The sequence below is a fragment of the Myotis daubentonii genome, chromosome 10 (genome assembly GCF_963259705.1).
Source record: "Myotis daubentonii chromosome 10, mMyoDau2.1, whole genome shotgun sequence".
Lineage (NCBI taxonomy): Eukaryota > Metazoa > Chordata > Mammalia > Chiroptera > Vespertilionidae > Myotis > Myotis daubentonii.
Window position 1 is genome coordinate 16,700,062 of NC_081849.1, and position 18,054 is coordinate 16,718,115.

The following is an 18,054-nucleotide window of genomic DNA, read 5'->3' on the forward strand; positions in this document are numbered from 1 at the left end:
GGCTATGTCTAAATCACATCGAGTTAGAAGAGACCAAGCATAGAGGTGAAGGAGTTGATTATGGATCACAAACCCTGTGTGCCAAGAAAAATTAGATAAAGAAAGCAAGTTATATTTTGAATGAAAAGCACAGAAAAATTTATACAAGAGAGTCAGAGGGTGAGACAAGCACACTCCTAACACTTTCTGTGTTGTATCTTTTAATAATACCACTAAACTCTACATATGGAAAGTGGAAACACCTTTCACCCAGCAGACCTTTTTCTCTCCAATACATATAGTCACTTCTTCTGCCTCACTTCTCTCAGGTCCACCCACCACTGCCCCTAAACACCACCGATTCCATATGTCCAATTCTTGTCTATCCATAAGACCTCATTTCAGTTTATGCATTCCATGGAACCTTCCAGACAACTCTTGCCCCCATGACACTTTCTTTATTCTGAACTACCATGGTTTACTTAAGGTGGGGGTGGGGAGTAAAATGTATTCATCAATTGCTAGGTATCAGGCACTATGGCAGGGGCATACATATTTTCCATATAGAGAAAATTAAGTAACCTATACAAGTTAAACAGTTGTTCTCAACCTTGGCTGCACATGGAATTACCTGAAAAGCATTTCAAAAATACTCCATGATGGAGAGTATTATACTAAATGAAATAAGTCAGTCAAAGACAAGTATCACATGATCACACTCATAGGTGGAATCTAATGATCAAAATAAACTGATGAGCAGAGTGGATCCAGAGACATGGAAGCATAGAACAGAGTGTAGAATCGCAGAGGGAAGGCAGGGGAGGGTGAGTGGGTGGGAGTTAATCAACCAAAGACCTTGTATGCATGTAAGCATAACCCATGGACACAGACAATAGGGTGCTGAAGGCCTGGGGGGCAGGGTGTTGGACTGGAGGGGGTCAATGGGGGAAAAGGGGGGACATATGTAATACTTTCAACAGTAAAGAAAAAAAGAATTAGAGAAAATAAACTTAACTATATTTAATTTTTTAAAAAAACCCCACAACTCCATGAGTCCCATATCCAGCCCAGCAGCTCAGATTTAATGAGCCTAGCGAACAACCCAGGCATGGGTGATTTCAAAAAGCTTTCCAGGTGGCCCTACTGTGTGGTGTTGAGATCCTCAGAGCTAGCTGGAGACAGAGCCCAGGTGTGTGTCTCCAAAGCCCAGGCTCTTTCAGGATCACACAGATATTTTTTTACTTAATTATGCATTACTTATTATTATAATTATTTGACTTGTATTAATTATAAACTTTTTGCCTGATTATAAATATTTGAGGTTTAGCATCATAGTTAGGAGGCTTAAATTGGATAATTTATTAAAAGTGCTTAGAATATCCCTAGCACCTTCCAGGTGCTATGAAAATGTTATTTTTTAAGTTGTGATATTTTTAACACTAATAGCATCTAACATCTAATAGGGAAGCTACTTCAATAATGTACTAAATTAAAATCCTCCTAGAGAGTAATATTTTCTTTTATCTCCCCCAGTTTCTCTCTCTTAACGTAGATACACTTTTTTCCCTTTCTGTGAGGGGAAAGAATGTATTAGTAAGATATAAACTAGCTCTCCTCTCACACACACCCGCATACACAATCCGGACATCCCCGTGGTCATGAAGTGCAGATGGCACCGTATTCATCCCCCGAAAGGAGAAACTCTTCCAGCTAAAATCAATGTAACACCTGATACTTTTGTTAGCAGAGCCACAAATCAAAGCCAGCATGGAGAATGTTGTTCAAATTTTTCCTTTCAAACTTAAAAAGTTCCTGGGAATATTTATCTCCTCAATATTTTAAAGAGAAACATTTAGGAGTAACACAGGCAAGCCTTTAAGGTAGAGCATATTACTGCTGTAGACATCAGGGAGATGTCTCCTTTTCCACAAAGGAGATAAATGACCACTTCATGTTTAATGTGCTAGTGCACACTCCATTTCTGAAAAGATAAGGAAAAATCAAGTCATTTCTTGATTTTTTTTCTAATAAATTATTAATGTATCTACTCACACTAAGTCAGTCAGAGAAAGACAAGGATACTGACTTATTACATTTAGTATGTTTTGGATGCATATTACCTTATCAATAAAATAGAAAAGATCTTAAATACACTGAGAATATTCATTTATTTTGTACACATTTACTAAAGCTTGGGACCTACTTCGTGCCTGAAGTCTACTAGGAACAAAAATGAGTATGATATTGTAACTGTGCTTGGTGCATTAAGTACATTATCCCATTAAATCCTCACACCAATCAAGTGAGAACACTACATACCTCATCTAACAGCTGAAGAAATAAAGGCAACGGAGCTAAAAAGAGGTGAAGAGATTCACACCAAAAATGGCATCCATCAAATTAAGGAACTGGTCTTCAAAATAATAAATTATCAGGATACAAAAGTAATTTTCTTAATGGATTGCTCACATAAGCATGAGTTAAATTAATCACTATTTATGGCCAACTACCTCAATATTCGTGGCTCCCCACCTACGTTGGTCCTAAGGGTCTAATTTTACAGTTTAAAAATGTGACTATTTTTTTAAATTATTTTTTATTTATGCTTTTAAATTGAGTAGTGCCTGATCACTAGACTTTGTATAAGTACGCGGTTTCACAGAACTGAACTCAGACTTGATTTCAGCATGAACTGTGCTATTTCAGATCATTATGTAGTGAGATTCCCTTTGGTTGGAAAGAGGCCTCGCATTGCTCCACTCGATTTGTATGGCAAGAGTGGTCTTCTCACCGCAGCTTCTGGGAGGGTGTGCCACAGCTGAACCCCAAGGTCCCTTGCAAACTGCAATTTCATCAGTAGAAACTGAACCAAAGGAGGTTTTGGTGTCTGTTCCAGGCCAGTGGATCATGCCTTGCCTTAGTTGTTCAGACAATCGGACCTGTGACTGGAGAGAAATAACGTGGCAGCCCCACAACTGCCAGTATGGTGTCCTCAGTAAGCCTCAGCTGCAGCAGTGCCTGGGAGCAAGGAAGGTAGGTTTGACACCACCCACAGCACCGGTGGCCATGAGTCTCATCTCCCAGACCAACCCCTGCCCTCTCACTCTGCAGAGCCTGTCTAACCATGCAATTGGCTTTTTAACTTGTGTAAATGTTATCATAGAAGAGCTTTAACAATTCTTGCGCAAAAGCACGCCGTTATTTACAAATACGTCTACTTGACAGATGGAGGATATTAAAGTCATATCCTGTGCTGATCGCATTCCATGGTAGTTTTCTCAGCACAAAGTCGTAACAGCTCGCCGTGTCCGCTGACAGCTGGCCGTGCGGAGCAGCTGGCCTTGACAACTGCAGCCCTAGCAGAGCACAGCAGGCCAAACAGACATCTGCGGCTCACACAAGCAGTGCAGTCCTCCTGCATGTCAGACTCACTTCTGCTAGAGCTGACCGAGAGCATGGCACGGTCTCTGCACACTGGCCTTGCGATTTCCTTCCCATTCCCGAGCAGGGCTCGCATGGTCCTCCTTAGGCGGCCTTTCCTTAGTGCGGCTTCTGAGCTGGTTTCTTAGCCATGCAGTCTTCTTGCGAGGCGCACTCTGACTAGGTCCATTCCAGCCGAGCTCTCAGACGTGTGAACTGGGCACATAGGCTGAGATGCTTGGTTACCATGAAGTAAGAAGGCCTCATCCAGGTTTTCAAAGCTCATCGATTACATAGGCATTTCCTTTAAAAATTGTTTGTAAACTCTTACATATGGACAAGGTTGAGTTCAAAAACTGATTTAAAAACAACTCTATTAATGCATAAAGAAACGGGCACAGGACTGGATGTATGCCAGTTTTCATATTTTTAGTTTATATTTTCTATTAGCAAATAATTTCAGAAGAATGAAGGGGTGAGAGGGCAGGGCCGAGGATGGACTTCTCCATGGTGACTACAATGTAAACACCCTATTCTGTGACCGAGATTATATCTAAAGATAAAGTAGGAAGGAAGGGAAAACAGTTATAAATATTTTTATTAACTGAGCATGAATTCTGTACAGGAACTATGGTGCTTTCTGACACCCTACATCCAACCAGACTATCAGGTCCATGAAGGCAGGAAATGGGTGGGAATCATTGCCATACTCTCACTGTTAGCACAATTTTTGATACATAATAGTCACTGAATAAATATTTGTTGCATAATCCGATAAGTTAAAATCTTGTTTATTTCTAATCATAGTTCTGTGAGGTAGATACTATATCTACTGTTTTCCACTTCAGAAAATTAAAGCTCAGAGGTTAATTCATCCATGATGGCACAGGTCTGTGAGTGGCTACTATACAAGCATTCTTAACCACCAACTTGGACATTTGAACCTTGATATCTTAGAAATGCAGGACTGGAAGCAATAAAAGTAGTTGTTGCCATACAATCAGATTTCTCTAAACTCTTTCAGAATACCATTCTGACCTCAGAATTTAGAGGATTCAGGAAAATTCCAAAATGTCACAATCCATTAACCTGAAGGGCAGGAGATATCAATTTAAGTTCATCGCTAAATTCCATGGCTTTGGACATGGTATACATTTTTTCTCAGACTCATTTTCTTTATTCATAAAATAGTAAGTCTACATGACCTAATCCTATGCTGTAGATTAATCAACATTATAGAAAGCTAAAGCCTTCCTTCCTATCAGAAAATACATGGGTTGGGTAGCTTAAAGAGATACTTATTTCTCACAGTTTTGAAGGCTGAGAAGTCCCAGATCTGGGTGCCTCTTTGCTGTGTCCCCACAAAGCAGAGAGAGAGAGAGAGCCCTGGTCTCCTCCTCTTCCTTTTGGGATTAGCCTCCACTCTTGTGACCTCATCTAAACTTAATTACCTCCCGAAGGCTCTACCTCCTAATAGCATCACATAGGGGTTAGGAATTCAACATAAGAATTTTGGGGCACACAGACATGAAGTCCCTAATACTGACTTTGCTAATTTTAAAGTTAATTATTCACAACTTTACAAAGTAATGGTAAGAAAAGGGAAGATCACTTTTCCCTACCTATTAGACAGATTCGATATTGCAAAGTCTAAAAATAAAGGCCTATGATCAGATTAGGTGATAGGAGCAGAGACCTGACTTCTTTGCAGAAAAGACTTATCTTGGAGATTTTCCTAGTACAAAGTTGTCCTTCAGACCCGCATGCTCTGAAACTCAATTCACCAGTACATTGGCAATGGTCCTACAATCTGTTTTGTTTGCCAGGATGTTAATTTCCTGTATACACAACAGGGAAGCACTGTACATTTTAAGCAGAGTAGTGGCAAAACCAGAATTAGAAAGCTCATCCTGTAGAGGTATGGAGACTGCCTGAGGGAAGGAGGAAATGGGTGCTAGGGAGATGGAGGCTGTTTCATGGAAAAATTCAGTCATGCAACACTGAGGAGGCAAGAAAAAGTGTGGAATATGTATAGAATAACCCCACCAATGGAAAAACTAATGCAAACATGCTTACATACACAGAAAATTTCTGGAAGTAGCAAACAGTTCAGAGTGATTACATAAGAGGTAAGGAGTGAAAGAGGGTGGGATGTTGACAGGACAGGCTACAAATTTTTCAAGGCCCAGTGAAAAATGAAAATGCAGGACTCTGTATTCAGAATTATTAAGAATTTCAAGAAGTCAACAGCAGCACAATGAACCAAGCACAGGACCCATGCAACTGTTGAAGCCACGTGCCCATGAAGCAGACTCGGTAGTAAAGAAGGGTTGGTGATAGGTGAGGAGATCTGTCTAACTATCCGTATTATTTTCAATGTTTTACAATGTGTGAGCATTTTGTAAAGCCAAAAACCCATATTTTAAAATGTATAAATCAGAACAAGGGTGAGAACAGTGGAAATGCATAGGAGGAAGAGCCTGAGGAAGATAATTTATACTTAGAATCAGAAAACTTTGTAATATACAGGCAGGTGCATATGTTCATACACCACACAATCCAGAAATAATTGTGTAAACAACCTATATAATAAAAGGCTAATATGCAAATTGACCAGAGGAATGACCAGTCGCTATGATGCGCACTGACCACCAGGGGGCAGATGCTCAATGCAGGAACTGCTCCCTGGTGATCAATGAGTTACCACAGGGGGAGCACCGCTAAGCCAGAAGTAAGACCTCCCCCAAGGAGTCTCCCAGACTGCAAGAGGGTGCAGGCCAGGCTGAGGGGAACCCCTCCTCCAAGTACACGAATTTCGTACACTGGGCCTCTAGTTTAAAATAATAACTATGCAGATTAAAAATGGCGGGAGAGTAAGTGGATGCTGCACAGACATGTTCCCAGGACCAAACTGGAATTACAACTAAAACACAGAAAAACTTACTGAATAATCAATTGGACACTAACTGGAGAGAACCCTGATAACCCTGATGGGAAGTGGAGACCACATAGAGACTGTAAGAGGGGTGGAGGCACGAAAGGGTTGGCCAGGCTCCCACAGACAGCAAATGAAGTTCTGGAGAGATATCTCAGCTGCAGGGGATTGCCACTGAGAACTCTGGGGTCTAATTCCCAAGCTGAGCCTCCCAGCAGAGAGCACCAGAACTAAGAAGGATACCCACATAATATCTAGCTGTGAAAAGCAGCAGGTTTGCTGTCTGCCAGGAAGAGACAGCCAGAAATGCAGACACCCTCTTAAAGGGCCAATGCACAAAATTCCCTGTGTATCCTTGTGCTCCGGCAGAGGGAGGGCAGAGTGGACTGGAGCTGTGTGAGCAGAAGCCAGGGTTGGGGATTCTGGGGTTAGAGCTGAGAAGGCAGACCCCTGTTTTCCTGTGCTGAGTCATTCCCTCTCACTGCTGAAGTCATCTTTCTCATGCAGACAATTGGTATCTAAGTTGTTTTGCCTGGGGGAAGATAGTTGACTTACCCTATTGGAAAACACCTTGCCCCACAGTGTGGAGTTTCTGTGGCTCATTAAAAGACTGAGAATAACAGCTAGCCTCCAGGCAGAAGCAGTTGCCCCCACCCTGTTGGGAAAAACTCTCACCATACCTGTGGGCAATTTCCTGAGAGCTATTCCAGACTAAATCCAATCAGTCTGCAAGCAGAAGCAGTTTCTGGAGGTTTTGAGTCTTTGCCTGATCTAATTAGTCAGAAACAACATTTGACATTGTCCTGCACTAGAGATTGAGAGGCATAGCAGATCTACTAATACATAGTCACAAACCCAAACAGGCACCCAAAATGAGGAGACAAAGAAACAACCCCCAAATAAAAGAACAATTGAATTCTCCAGAAGAAGAGAGAAATGAAATGGAGATAAGAAATTTTTCTGAGAGTTCAGAATAATGATGGTAAAGATGCTCAACAGCATGAGAAAATATATAGTAACTATGAAAACAGAAATAAAGAATGCCATAGCACAAATAAAGAACACATTGGAAGGAATACACAACAGATTAGGGGAAGCTGAGGATCAGATCAGTGAATTAGAAGATAAGGTAGAAAAAATTCACTCAATCAGAGAACCAAAAAGAAAAAACTATTAAAAAACAGAAGGACAGCTTAAGGGAGCTGTGGGACAACATGAAATATAACAATATTCACATAGCAGGTATGCCAGGAGAGGCAGAAAGTGAGAAAGGGATAGAGAATGTGTTTGGAGAAATAATGGCAGAAAACGTCCCTAACCTGGTGAAGGAAAAAGTCACACAAGTTCAGGAGGCACAGAGATTCCCAAGCAAGAAGGACCCAAACAGATTCACACCCAGGCACATCATAATTAAAATGCCAAAAAATAAAGACAGAGAGATAATTTTAAAGACAAGAGAAAAGCAAACTGTTTCCTACAAAGGAACTCCCATAAGGCTGTCATCTGATTTGTCATCAGAAATTCAACAGGTCAGAAGGAAATGGCATGAAGTACTCAAGATAATGGGAAGCAAGAATCTGAAACCAATATTACTATATCCAGCAAGGGTATCATTCAAAATAGATGGTGAAATAAAAAGCTTCCCAGACATAAAATAATAACTATAAAGTACTTAGTTGTTAAAAAAAAAAAAGTTCCATTTGTGAATAGGAGTAGTTTAGCAAAAGATTTTCCCAGTGCCTCTATTTTTCACTTTCTATGATAATAATATACATATGCAAAGTGATCTTGAAACTCTGATCTGTCATTACTGGGATAATTAAGTTTCCATCCTACCCAGAATTTTCTATTTCAAAGACAAATAAATGTTGAAGCATACCAATTACAAAAATAAGTAACAAATATTTTAGCTTTTAAAAACCTTATATACTGCTTATACTGATTTTTTTCACTCTTTCAACCATGTCACACATTCAAAAAAAAGACACATGATATATGAACAACATTATACAGAAAATCACTTCACATATACGTGAGGAGAGCAGGGTTATGGAGTAGTAAGAGCCTCTGTTTCTACAGTTTTGATTCAATCAAACAAAGTGATTTTGTTTTATAAAAACCCATCAGAGTAACTCTACTGCCCTGTATCAGAAACCTTGCAATATCAGGTATCCCTAGCGTGTTACCACAGAGGAGGGTCCAATTCAACAAAGTGCAAAATACTTTCTATAATTCCTGCAATGTCATGTTGTTCATTCATCCAGCTTTTGTTGAGCTGAGAGTCTATTCCAAGTGCATACATACATCATATTCCTCCAAGGTGTTAAATCTCTAACAGAAGACAAATGAGAGACGCAATCATTACAGCATTCTGTGATAATTGCAGAAGTGGGAGAAGCACAGAGGCAGGTACCTGATCCGGGCACGCAGGTTCTGGAAAAGTTGCTAAAAGTGGTAGTGACAGACAATCTACCAATCACATTACTTTGAAATAGTGTAATTCAACTAAAAAAATAAGAACCTTTATTTTCCCCAAAAAAGAATCTATGGCAAGAGTCCTATCACTCAAGCCCAGTGCTTTCTTTGATTCCTCTCTCACTGGAGGGAACAGAGGATGGAGGGAACAGACCAAGCTGGTGAGGTAGGCACTAGAGATGACTCCGAGTGTCTTATTTTTTTGTTTGTTCTAATTTTTGCATCTTGGCTTATGGTAATTTGCAGACATACCTAAACATGCATATTCTAATGGAATAGTAGCCTTACTAACCTGAAGACTTTCAATTAATATAGGTTTTTTCAGTGAGAATCCTAAAGCTCCACTTATACCAGGCATAAGTAGTACAAACATGTCATGCTGCAAAAAGCAGAACTTTATTTTATACCCTAAGCAAGGCCAGCTTCAGCTTTGGGGATGCGCTGAACTGAGTTATCTTTCTTTGAAGAATCAGATTAAAAGGCAACAGAATTGGACTGGAAAGGTGAGAGTTATTGGAAACAACTACTTGAAAAAGTGTTATGCTCTCTTTGGAATTTCCAAGTAGTCATTTCTTTCCACTGAGTTTCCTCATGTCCTTATTATGATCTTTTACATCTTTTTACTACTGTGTTACATTGATGAATGTCAGACTATACTTGGAAATGCATGCACACCTGTGGGGAAGAAACAGGATGCACATTAACTGGGATTCTAAAAAGGGTTGAAGCACTAACCGGTTTGGCTCAGTGGATAGAGCTGTGGACTGGGGCGTCCCAGGTTTGATTCTGGCCAAGGGCATGTACCTTGGTTGCGGGCACATCCTCCCAGTGGGGGGTGTGCAGGAGACAGCTGATCGATGTTTCTAACTCTCTATCCCTGTCCCTTCCTCTCTGTAAAAAATCAATAAAATATATTTAAAAAAATAAATAAATAAAAAGGGTTCACGTTTCCAGTAACTTTGACCAGTATTCCCAATAGCACTTGAGCAGGACCGTACTTTCTATACTTCAGTCAACAGTTACCTTTACTTGAGCAAAGTGAACAGGAGACTTGTCTGTGGGGGAAAATGGAACAAAGTTTCTCCTGGAAGCATTTGTATCTCATTTCTATGGCATACTTGCTTGGGTGTGGAGGGCAGGTACATGTGGGACTCTTTTTAAACTCTACATTTATCCAAATATGAGTTATTTTATCTTTAGGTTTTTGCATATATGTATAGGTTTTGTGATGTGTAATCATGTTGAATCAAAGCAAACTTAACTGAAAAATGTAAACTCTGCTTTCATTTATACTCTCACAGGTTTTAGATACACACCTCTTAATAGAATATGAATGGGGTTTATAAAAATGTATCAGAGCATAACTTTGTAATCATAGTGCGAAATATACAAGAAATGGTTTAGAAATGTGATCATCACATTTGCAACTGAAAAAAACGTAGGAGCCTTACCAAACTGAGTTAAACAAGCCCTTATTTAGTCTGTCAGTTGAAAACCTAGTTCAGAATTTAAACCACTAATAAAGTATCTGAGAGAAGAGTGCAGGTAGGAAAGGGAAATATAAAAAGGCAGTATTTACTGAACGTACTTACACTCAGCTGTTAAAACAGGAAATGTAACTTACATTTTAAAGTAATGTTTGCAAGTTAAGTCATTTCGTGAATTGAAAGCTGTTTACATTTTTTTAAGTGTGGCTACTCTATAATAAGATGTTCTAATATGTAAGTTCCATTATAGTTACAGAAATTATTTGTTGTTGCTTGTCAGTTTCAATAAAAAGGGGTGGATAAAAGAAAATGTATAGATCATCCTCACTCTCACCAGGGAAGGATGACCCATACATTAATGCCCACAGTCATCATGGAAAGGCAATATAGATGAACAGGCAGCTAGAAGATCTATGTCTAGATGATATTGTTGAGTTGCTTGTTTTTCTGTTTTGGCCAAATTTCATGTGTTTGAGAGTGATTTCCCTAAATGTCCATTTACATTTGTTCTTGACCCCAAAGAACAGTTTGGTTGGTCATCTATAGCCAATGTAATCAGAATGCATCATTAGAAAACATTTGTTGTAATCATATTACATTGCACAGAGAGATGTTTTGTTGAGCTAGATTTTCATCGTGCCCTAAATATAATTAGCCATCTGATCAGTTTCACCTTCATGCAAGCTCTGTCCCCCCTTGCCTCATTTAGAAATGGGTATTTTTTCTTATGAGAGCGATGTTGATCAATCATGGGCTTATCAGAATCACTGTGAGCTTTCTAAATACACTTGGCCCTGGATTAGACATAGTGAATAAAACTCCACTTTCATTCCTTTATGTACATATATAAAAGCTCTCCAATAAGTAGGCACTGCCTAAATTAATGAACAAATAGCTCCTATTGCAGTTCTATGTACCTTCCCCTCTTGGAAGGTTCCAGTGAATTCCAGTCTGAGTCCTGTTGGCATCTAACACACTTTATTGGACCTGAAGAAATATCCCCACTTCTGTGAATATTGAAGATAGGACTGATGGAGGAGGGAAAGGAGGAAGAAGGGAAGTGATTTTATAAAACAGTTCTTCACCCTGCCTATTGATCCTACATATACTTAGTTCTTTCCCAGCCTTGACAGATCAAAAGAATCTAAGACACTAACAAGACCCAGACAATTTGCTATCTTTATTAATTCAACCCAGATAGCCACCAGTAATTTTCTTTTTATTTCTTCATAACTTGACCTGCGAAGTTACTTTTGATGATTCTGGAAAAGGAGGTAATGTAATGAACAGTTTCATGTTTAAGTATCACCATTGTTAGTTTCCTTCATTCATGATAAAATGAAATGGAATAAAAGTATCTTATATAATAAAAGCCTCATGTGCTAAGTGTCCAACCGTCTGTTTGACCGTTTGACCAGTCACTGTGATGCACATTGACCACCAAAGGGCAGACACTCTGACCGGTAGGTTAGCTTGCTGCTGGGGTCTGGCCAATCAGAACTGGGCCAGCCGGGCTGGACACGCCCTGGAGCCCTTCTGCGGTCCCTCACCGGCCGGGCAACCTCCCTCAGTCCCTCCCCGGCTGCTGTCCCCGATTGGGACTGGGCAGGATGCCCTGGAGCCCTCCCATGGTCCCTCCCCGGCTCCGATCATGCACCGGTGGGGTCCCTCGGCCTGGCCTACAAAAATTGGGCCGAAACTGGCTCTTCTACATCTCCTGAGGGGTCGCAGATTGCGAGGAGGTGAAGGCCAGGCTAAGAGACCCCACTGGTGCACAAATCCGTGCACCGGGCCTCTAGTTTTATTATAAATTTAAATAAAAAATTCCCCAAATCTTGGTTATAGTTCCACAAATAAATGATATTTTTGCTATTATTTGTCCCAGGGCCCCTATTTCTCTACAAATAGAAGTTCTTTTATGCATCATGTGGATTGTAAATCAGCCTTTCATGTACTTCACACTTTTGCTAACTCACAGGTGGAAAATCTGATTTTAGGTTTTAGTTTTCCCTCAGGAAAACATAGCCATGTAGGAGAATGTGTAAAGACTAGCTAAGTGTTCATCAAACTCATTTTCTCTTCCTCCTGGCACACAGTGGACTACATTTCTCTGTCTCTCTGGAAATTAGTTGTGTGGCCGTAGGACTGAGTTCATATATATATATATATATATATATATATATATATATATATATATATGTATATGTATATGTATATATATTGATTTCAGAGAGAAATGGAGAGGGAGAGAGAGAGATAGAAACATCAATGATGAGAATCATTGATTGGCTGCCTCCTGCACACCCCACACAGGGGATCAAGCCTGCAACCCGGGTATGTGCCTTTACCGGAAATACATAGGTCAAGGCTCAGCCACTGAGCCACGCTGGCTGGGCGATGACTGAGTTCTAAAGAATGGCGTGTGATGTGTCCAGCTCCCGGGCTGGGCCCCCAGAAAACCTGGCAGCTCTTTACTCCTCCCCTCAATGGGCTGTCAGTACTCAAGGGGTTCCTGGAAACCATACATGAAGACACAATCCAGTCCTTCTGGGACTGAGTGACCTCCCTGCCCCCACGCCCTCACATACACCTGCCTAGAACCACCTGGACTGTTTTCCCGAGGGAGAAATAAAGTTCAATTTTGTTTAAACCATTGTACCTTTAGGGACTCAATTTGTCACAGCACCTAATTTATCCCGTCTAATATAAGGACTGTCACTGCGAAATTAGAAATGAAAGTAAAGATAAGTAGATAATTTTATGGCTCTTTAATAAGACTATTTGAAAATAAGCTTCAAACTTTACTAGAGCCGAGAAACATGACGTGCTTGTAGGTCCTGTGGCCCGTGAAGATGTGTAAAAGAGTGGGGAAAATGCCTGCACGTACATACCTTTTGATGACTCACCGCATGGAGAGTCTCAGGAATGGAACGGATGCAAACCTTTTCCAGACACATCTTTGTCTCCAGTGATGAGCTGAGATGCAGGCTCTCTGGACACATCTGGACACAGGTGTTTCTGCTCTGCTCCAGCGCCCACCTTGAGGGAGACAGCCTCCCCTCATTGCACGGCAGGGCCAGAAAAGAGGTGCTGCACGGGAAAATGCAAGTCCATCTTTGGAATAAAGTTGATCCTGTGATTTGGAATCCTAAATGTGATTAATATTATTCCTGTGATTGGTTTATTGAACCAAGGTTCAATCCCAGCTCTCTTAAGCTATTGTTTTACATAAGTAAAGATAAAGCTTAGTAAGCTGACTATCACTAAAATTTTTATACAAATTTTCAAAGTGGATTTATTGTTATTGATGCTGCTATTGCCATTCTTTTATTATCATAAAAAGCCAATATATGTTCATTTTACAAAATACAAATGAACAAAAAATAAGCTGTCATCTTTTTTTAATATTTTTTATTGATTTTTTTTACAGAGATGAAGGGAGAAAGATAGAGAGTTAGAAACATCGATGAGAGAGAAACATTGATCACCTGCCTCCTGCACACTCCCTACTGGGGATGTGCCTGAAACCAAGGTACATGCCCTTGAATGGAATCAAACCTGGGACCCTTCAGTCCGCAGGCCGACGCTCTATCCACTGAGCCAAACCAGTTAGGGCAAACTGTCCTCTTCTTAACATCACGGCAGTCCTCGGGCAGTCAGACATCTTCCATAGCATCCCCAAGGTCCAAGTGTGAGTGCTCCTTCGAGTGAGAGAGAAGCCATATTGCCTTTAGGCTCACAAGTCATACAGCGTCACTTCTGCCAGCCTCCACTCACTGCAGCAGTCACAGCCCACTCAGGTTCAAGGGGGAGGGGATGCGAAACCCACCTTCCAATGGCAGAAATGCCGGATAATTTAGGGACCATGCTGTAAAACCACCCCAGCTTTATTCGTACCCTGCTTGCAAGTAACAGAAGTCTCAGGTAGGATGGGCTGAAGTAATAAGGACATGAGCTTTCTGGCATGACCAGGCATACAGAGGTAGAGACGTTCCTGGTTAGTTTAGTCACTCAATGATTTTTCAGAGTCCCTGTGCTTTCTGTCTTTCCATTCCATGCTCAGCATATCAGCAGCATTTGGTCTCGCGGTCACACATAACTGCCGCAGTTCTGGTGTCACTAGGAACTGAGTCTCACATGCACGGAAGAAGATGGACATGGACTTGGGTTGATCAATTTTTTTTAGGAAGGCAAACCTTTCCTTCAAGTCCCCAGAAATCTCTTCATGCCTCAGGGGCCGCCACTGGACCACGTGATTTCTCCATTGGCAAAAAACTAGGGGAAAACTTGTCTGATATTTTTGTTGTTCTAAGGTGAAAAGTGAGTTCTGCAGAACGGAAAGGGGATGTGAATAATTGTTGGTAAGACAGTCCTTTCCGACTTCTTCTTCTCATGGTCCATGTATAAAAGATGATTACATTTATATGGCACAGTACAGGAAACTAGAGGTGGGTTTAGGGGGTGTCTTTATGGGTTTTGCTTAAAAAAATATTGTCCTTATATAATTATAAGAAAATTAAATAGGTGTCAAAAATTACATTTGTAAAAAATTCAAATAAAACCTTTTTAAAACCAAATAAACTGCTATGATATCACCACTTCAAATATCCACAAATAAGTTTCTAGGAGCTTTTCTATGCATCCACATACTTTGCTTTTACAAAAATGCAGTCATTATTTCTCTCCTGATTGTAATCAGCTTTTTAGAAAAACTACTGTGACATCTTCCCCATCACAGTAGACTCAGATTACAACATCACTGTTAAAAGATGAAAGGAGTTCAAATCTATAATTATACCTTAACACAATCAATCAAATAAACATTGATGTTATTTCAGATTTGTTTTTCTTTTAAAATATATTTTAATAGACATTCTTAAATATTTCACATAAGTGGAATTTCTTAAAAGCTGCCAATTTATACACACAACAGCAACATTTACATTCATCCATTTGACAAGTGAGAATGAAGTTTTATGCCAGGCCCTATTCTGAACACTTTGAATTCAGCAGTTAAAAAAAAAAAGTAAAAAAAAAGAAAAGAAAAAATCTCTTTCTCCTGCTGCTTACACAGTAGTATATGAGAGGGTCCATTTCTCTGAACTCAATATCATTGGGGCTTTTCAAATTATGGCTAGTTTGATGGGGGGGATTATTTTATTGTTGTATTGCTAACATAGATTTTTTTTTACTTGCTTACTGATTATTTGTATTCCATGATCGCATTTTCTTTCTTTGATTGCATATGCTAACCAACACCTGTGCCTGCTAACATAAGGCAATAATTTTCACAGGAGCAAAGAGTTATTTAAAAATTATATGGCTTTTTCGCAACGGGTTTGCCGCCAGAACACAGGTGTCGTGAAAACCACCACCAACTCAAACCCAAGATGGGAAAGGAAAAGACTCACATCAACATCGTCGTCATTGAACATGTAGATTCCGGCAAGTCCACCACTACTGGCCATCTGATCTACAAATGTGGGGGCATCAACAAAAGAACCATCGAGAAATTTGAGAAGGAGGCTGCTGAGGTGGGGGAGGGCTCCTTCAAGTATGCCTGGGTCTTGGATAAACTGAAAGCCGAACGGGAGCGCGGTATCACCACTGATACCTCCTGTGGAAATTCGAGACCAGCAGGTATTACGTGACCATCATTGATGCCCCCGGACACAGAGACTTCATCAAAAACATGATTACAGGCACATCTCAGGCTGACTGTGCTGTCCTGATTGTTGCTGCCGGTGGTGGTGGATTTGAAGCAGGCATCTCCAAGGATGGACAGACCCGGGAGCATGCCCTTCTGGCCTACACACTGGGTGTGAAACAGCTGATGGTTGGTGTTAACAAAATGGATTCCACTGAGCCGCCCTCCAGCCAGAAAAGATATGAGGAAATTGTTAAAGAAGTCAGCACCTACATTAAGAAAATTGGCTACAACCCTGACACAGTGGCATTTGTGCCCATTTCTGGTTGGAATGGTGACCACATGCTGGAGCCAAGCGCTAACATGCCTCGGTTCAAGGGATGGAAGGTCACCCGTAAAGATGGCAATGCCAGTGGAACCACGCTGCTGGAGCTCTGGATGGCATCCTGCCACCAACTGGTCCCACTGACAAGCCCCTGCGCCTGCCCCTCCAGGATGTCTACAGAATGGGTGGTATGGGTCCTGTCCCTGTGGGCCGAGTGGGGACTGGTGTTCCAAGCCCAGCATGTGGTCACCTTTGCTCCAGTCAGTGTTACAACTGAAGGGAGCCTGTGGAAATGCACCATGAAGCTCTTCCTGGGGACCATGTGGGCTTCAACGTCAAGAACGTGCCTGTCAAAGATGTTTGCCGTGGCCAGGTGGCTGGTGACCACAAAAATGACCCACCAATGGAAGCAGCTGGCTTCACAGCTCAGGTGATTATCCTGAGCCACCCAGGCCAGATCAGGGCTGGCTATGCACCGGAGCTGGATGGTCACACAGCTCATGTTGCTTGCAAATTTGCTGAGCTGAAAGAGAAGATTGCTCGTCGTTCTGGGAAAAAGCTGGAAGATGGCCCCAAGTTTTTGAAATCTGGTGATGTTGCCATCATTGATATGATTCCTGGCAAGCCCATGTGTGTTGAGAGCTTCTGTGACTACCCTCCTCTGGGCCGTTTTGCTGTTTGTGACATGAGACAGACAGTTGCTGTGGGTGTCATCAAAGCAGTGGACAAAAAGGCAGCTGGAGCTGGCAAAGCCACCAAGTCTGCCCAGAAAGCTCAGAAGCTAAATGAATATTATTCCCAACACCTGCCACCCCAGTCTCAATCAGTGGTGGAAGAACGGTCTCCGAATTGTGTGTCTCAACTGGCGATTTAAGTTTAATAGTAAAAGACTGGTTAATGATTACAATGCATCGTAAAACCTTCAGAAGGAAAGGAGAATGTTTTGTGGACCATTTGGTTCTTTTGTGTGTGTGGCAGTTTTTAAAATCTACTTTTTAATGGAAACAACATGACCAAAAATCTGTCACAGAATTTTGAGACCCATTAAAATAACAAAGTTTAGTGAGAAAAAAATAAAAATAAAAAAAAATAAAATAAAAATAAAAATTATATGGCTAGTTGTGAATATTTGTTATGGTGAATTTGACGTAGAAGTTGACCAACAAATTTCCTTTTAAATAATTCATCAAAATGAATGCTTTAAAAGATAGAAAGATTGACTATGAATCATATGACTGAAAAGAGCCACTCTAATTCTTGATATTTTTCAATTGTGTGTGTGTATAAACTTAAAAAGCGGACATTTTGAAGTTAGACATCATCTAGTTAGGAATACCAATGAACCTCTTATAAAAACTGTCACCTACAGAAAAAAAAACACACATTAAAGTCACAACTGCATCTTCATCGTAGTTATAATTTATCATCCTCACCTTCCCTAAATAGAATGGCCCTGGGATAAAATCATTCCTTAGAAAGCTGTCTTCACAGAGTGTGTCTACTGGGCTTGAGAAATGCCATCTAGGAATTTGCTTTCCTGATTATTCAAAGCTCTCTTGTAAAAATCAGAAATCTTGGCCAGTAAGAGGGATTTCGATAATTCCTTTTTATGCTGGAATTTTATTGCCCCAAATAGAACTCGACTGAGAGGATCAGTGATTGAGGCCTTGACACCTTATGTTATTCAGCTTAGCCTGATGATGCTTATGGTAACAGTGTTTGATCCAAAGGCAAGTTGCAGGTGCTCCCTGGATTTCTTCATACGGATTTCTTCAGCTGGATTTCT

The 18,054-nt window shown here is 40.7% G+C and overlaps 1 protein-coding gene and 1 pseudogene across 7 annotated transcripts in view; both read left to right on the top strand.

Annotated features, from left to right (window-relative positions):
* Positions 1–18,054, top strand: part of CPED1 (cadherin like and PC-esterase domain containing 1) — a 288,374-nt gene that overhangs the window by 241,412 nt on the left and 28,908 nt on the right. For 5 of the 7 annotated variants that reach the window (XM_059711653.1, XM_059711654.1, XM_059711656.1 and 2 more), the window contains one exon: positions 2,876–3,012. In XM_059711653.1, coding sequence (XP_059567636.1) covers positions 2,876–3,012 — 137 coding nt within the window. Of the gene's footprint in view, positions 1–2,875; positions 3,013–15,574; positions 15,721–18,054 lie in introns of those variants that run through there. The other 2 variants (XM_059711659.1, XM_059711658.1) reach the window with 2 other exon arrangements.
* On the top strand, positions 15,687–17,375 carry LOC132242691 (elongation factor 1-alpha 1-like; annotated as a pseudogene).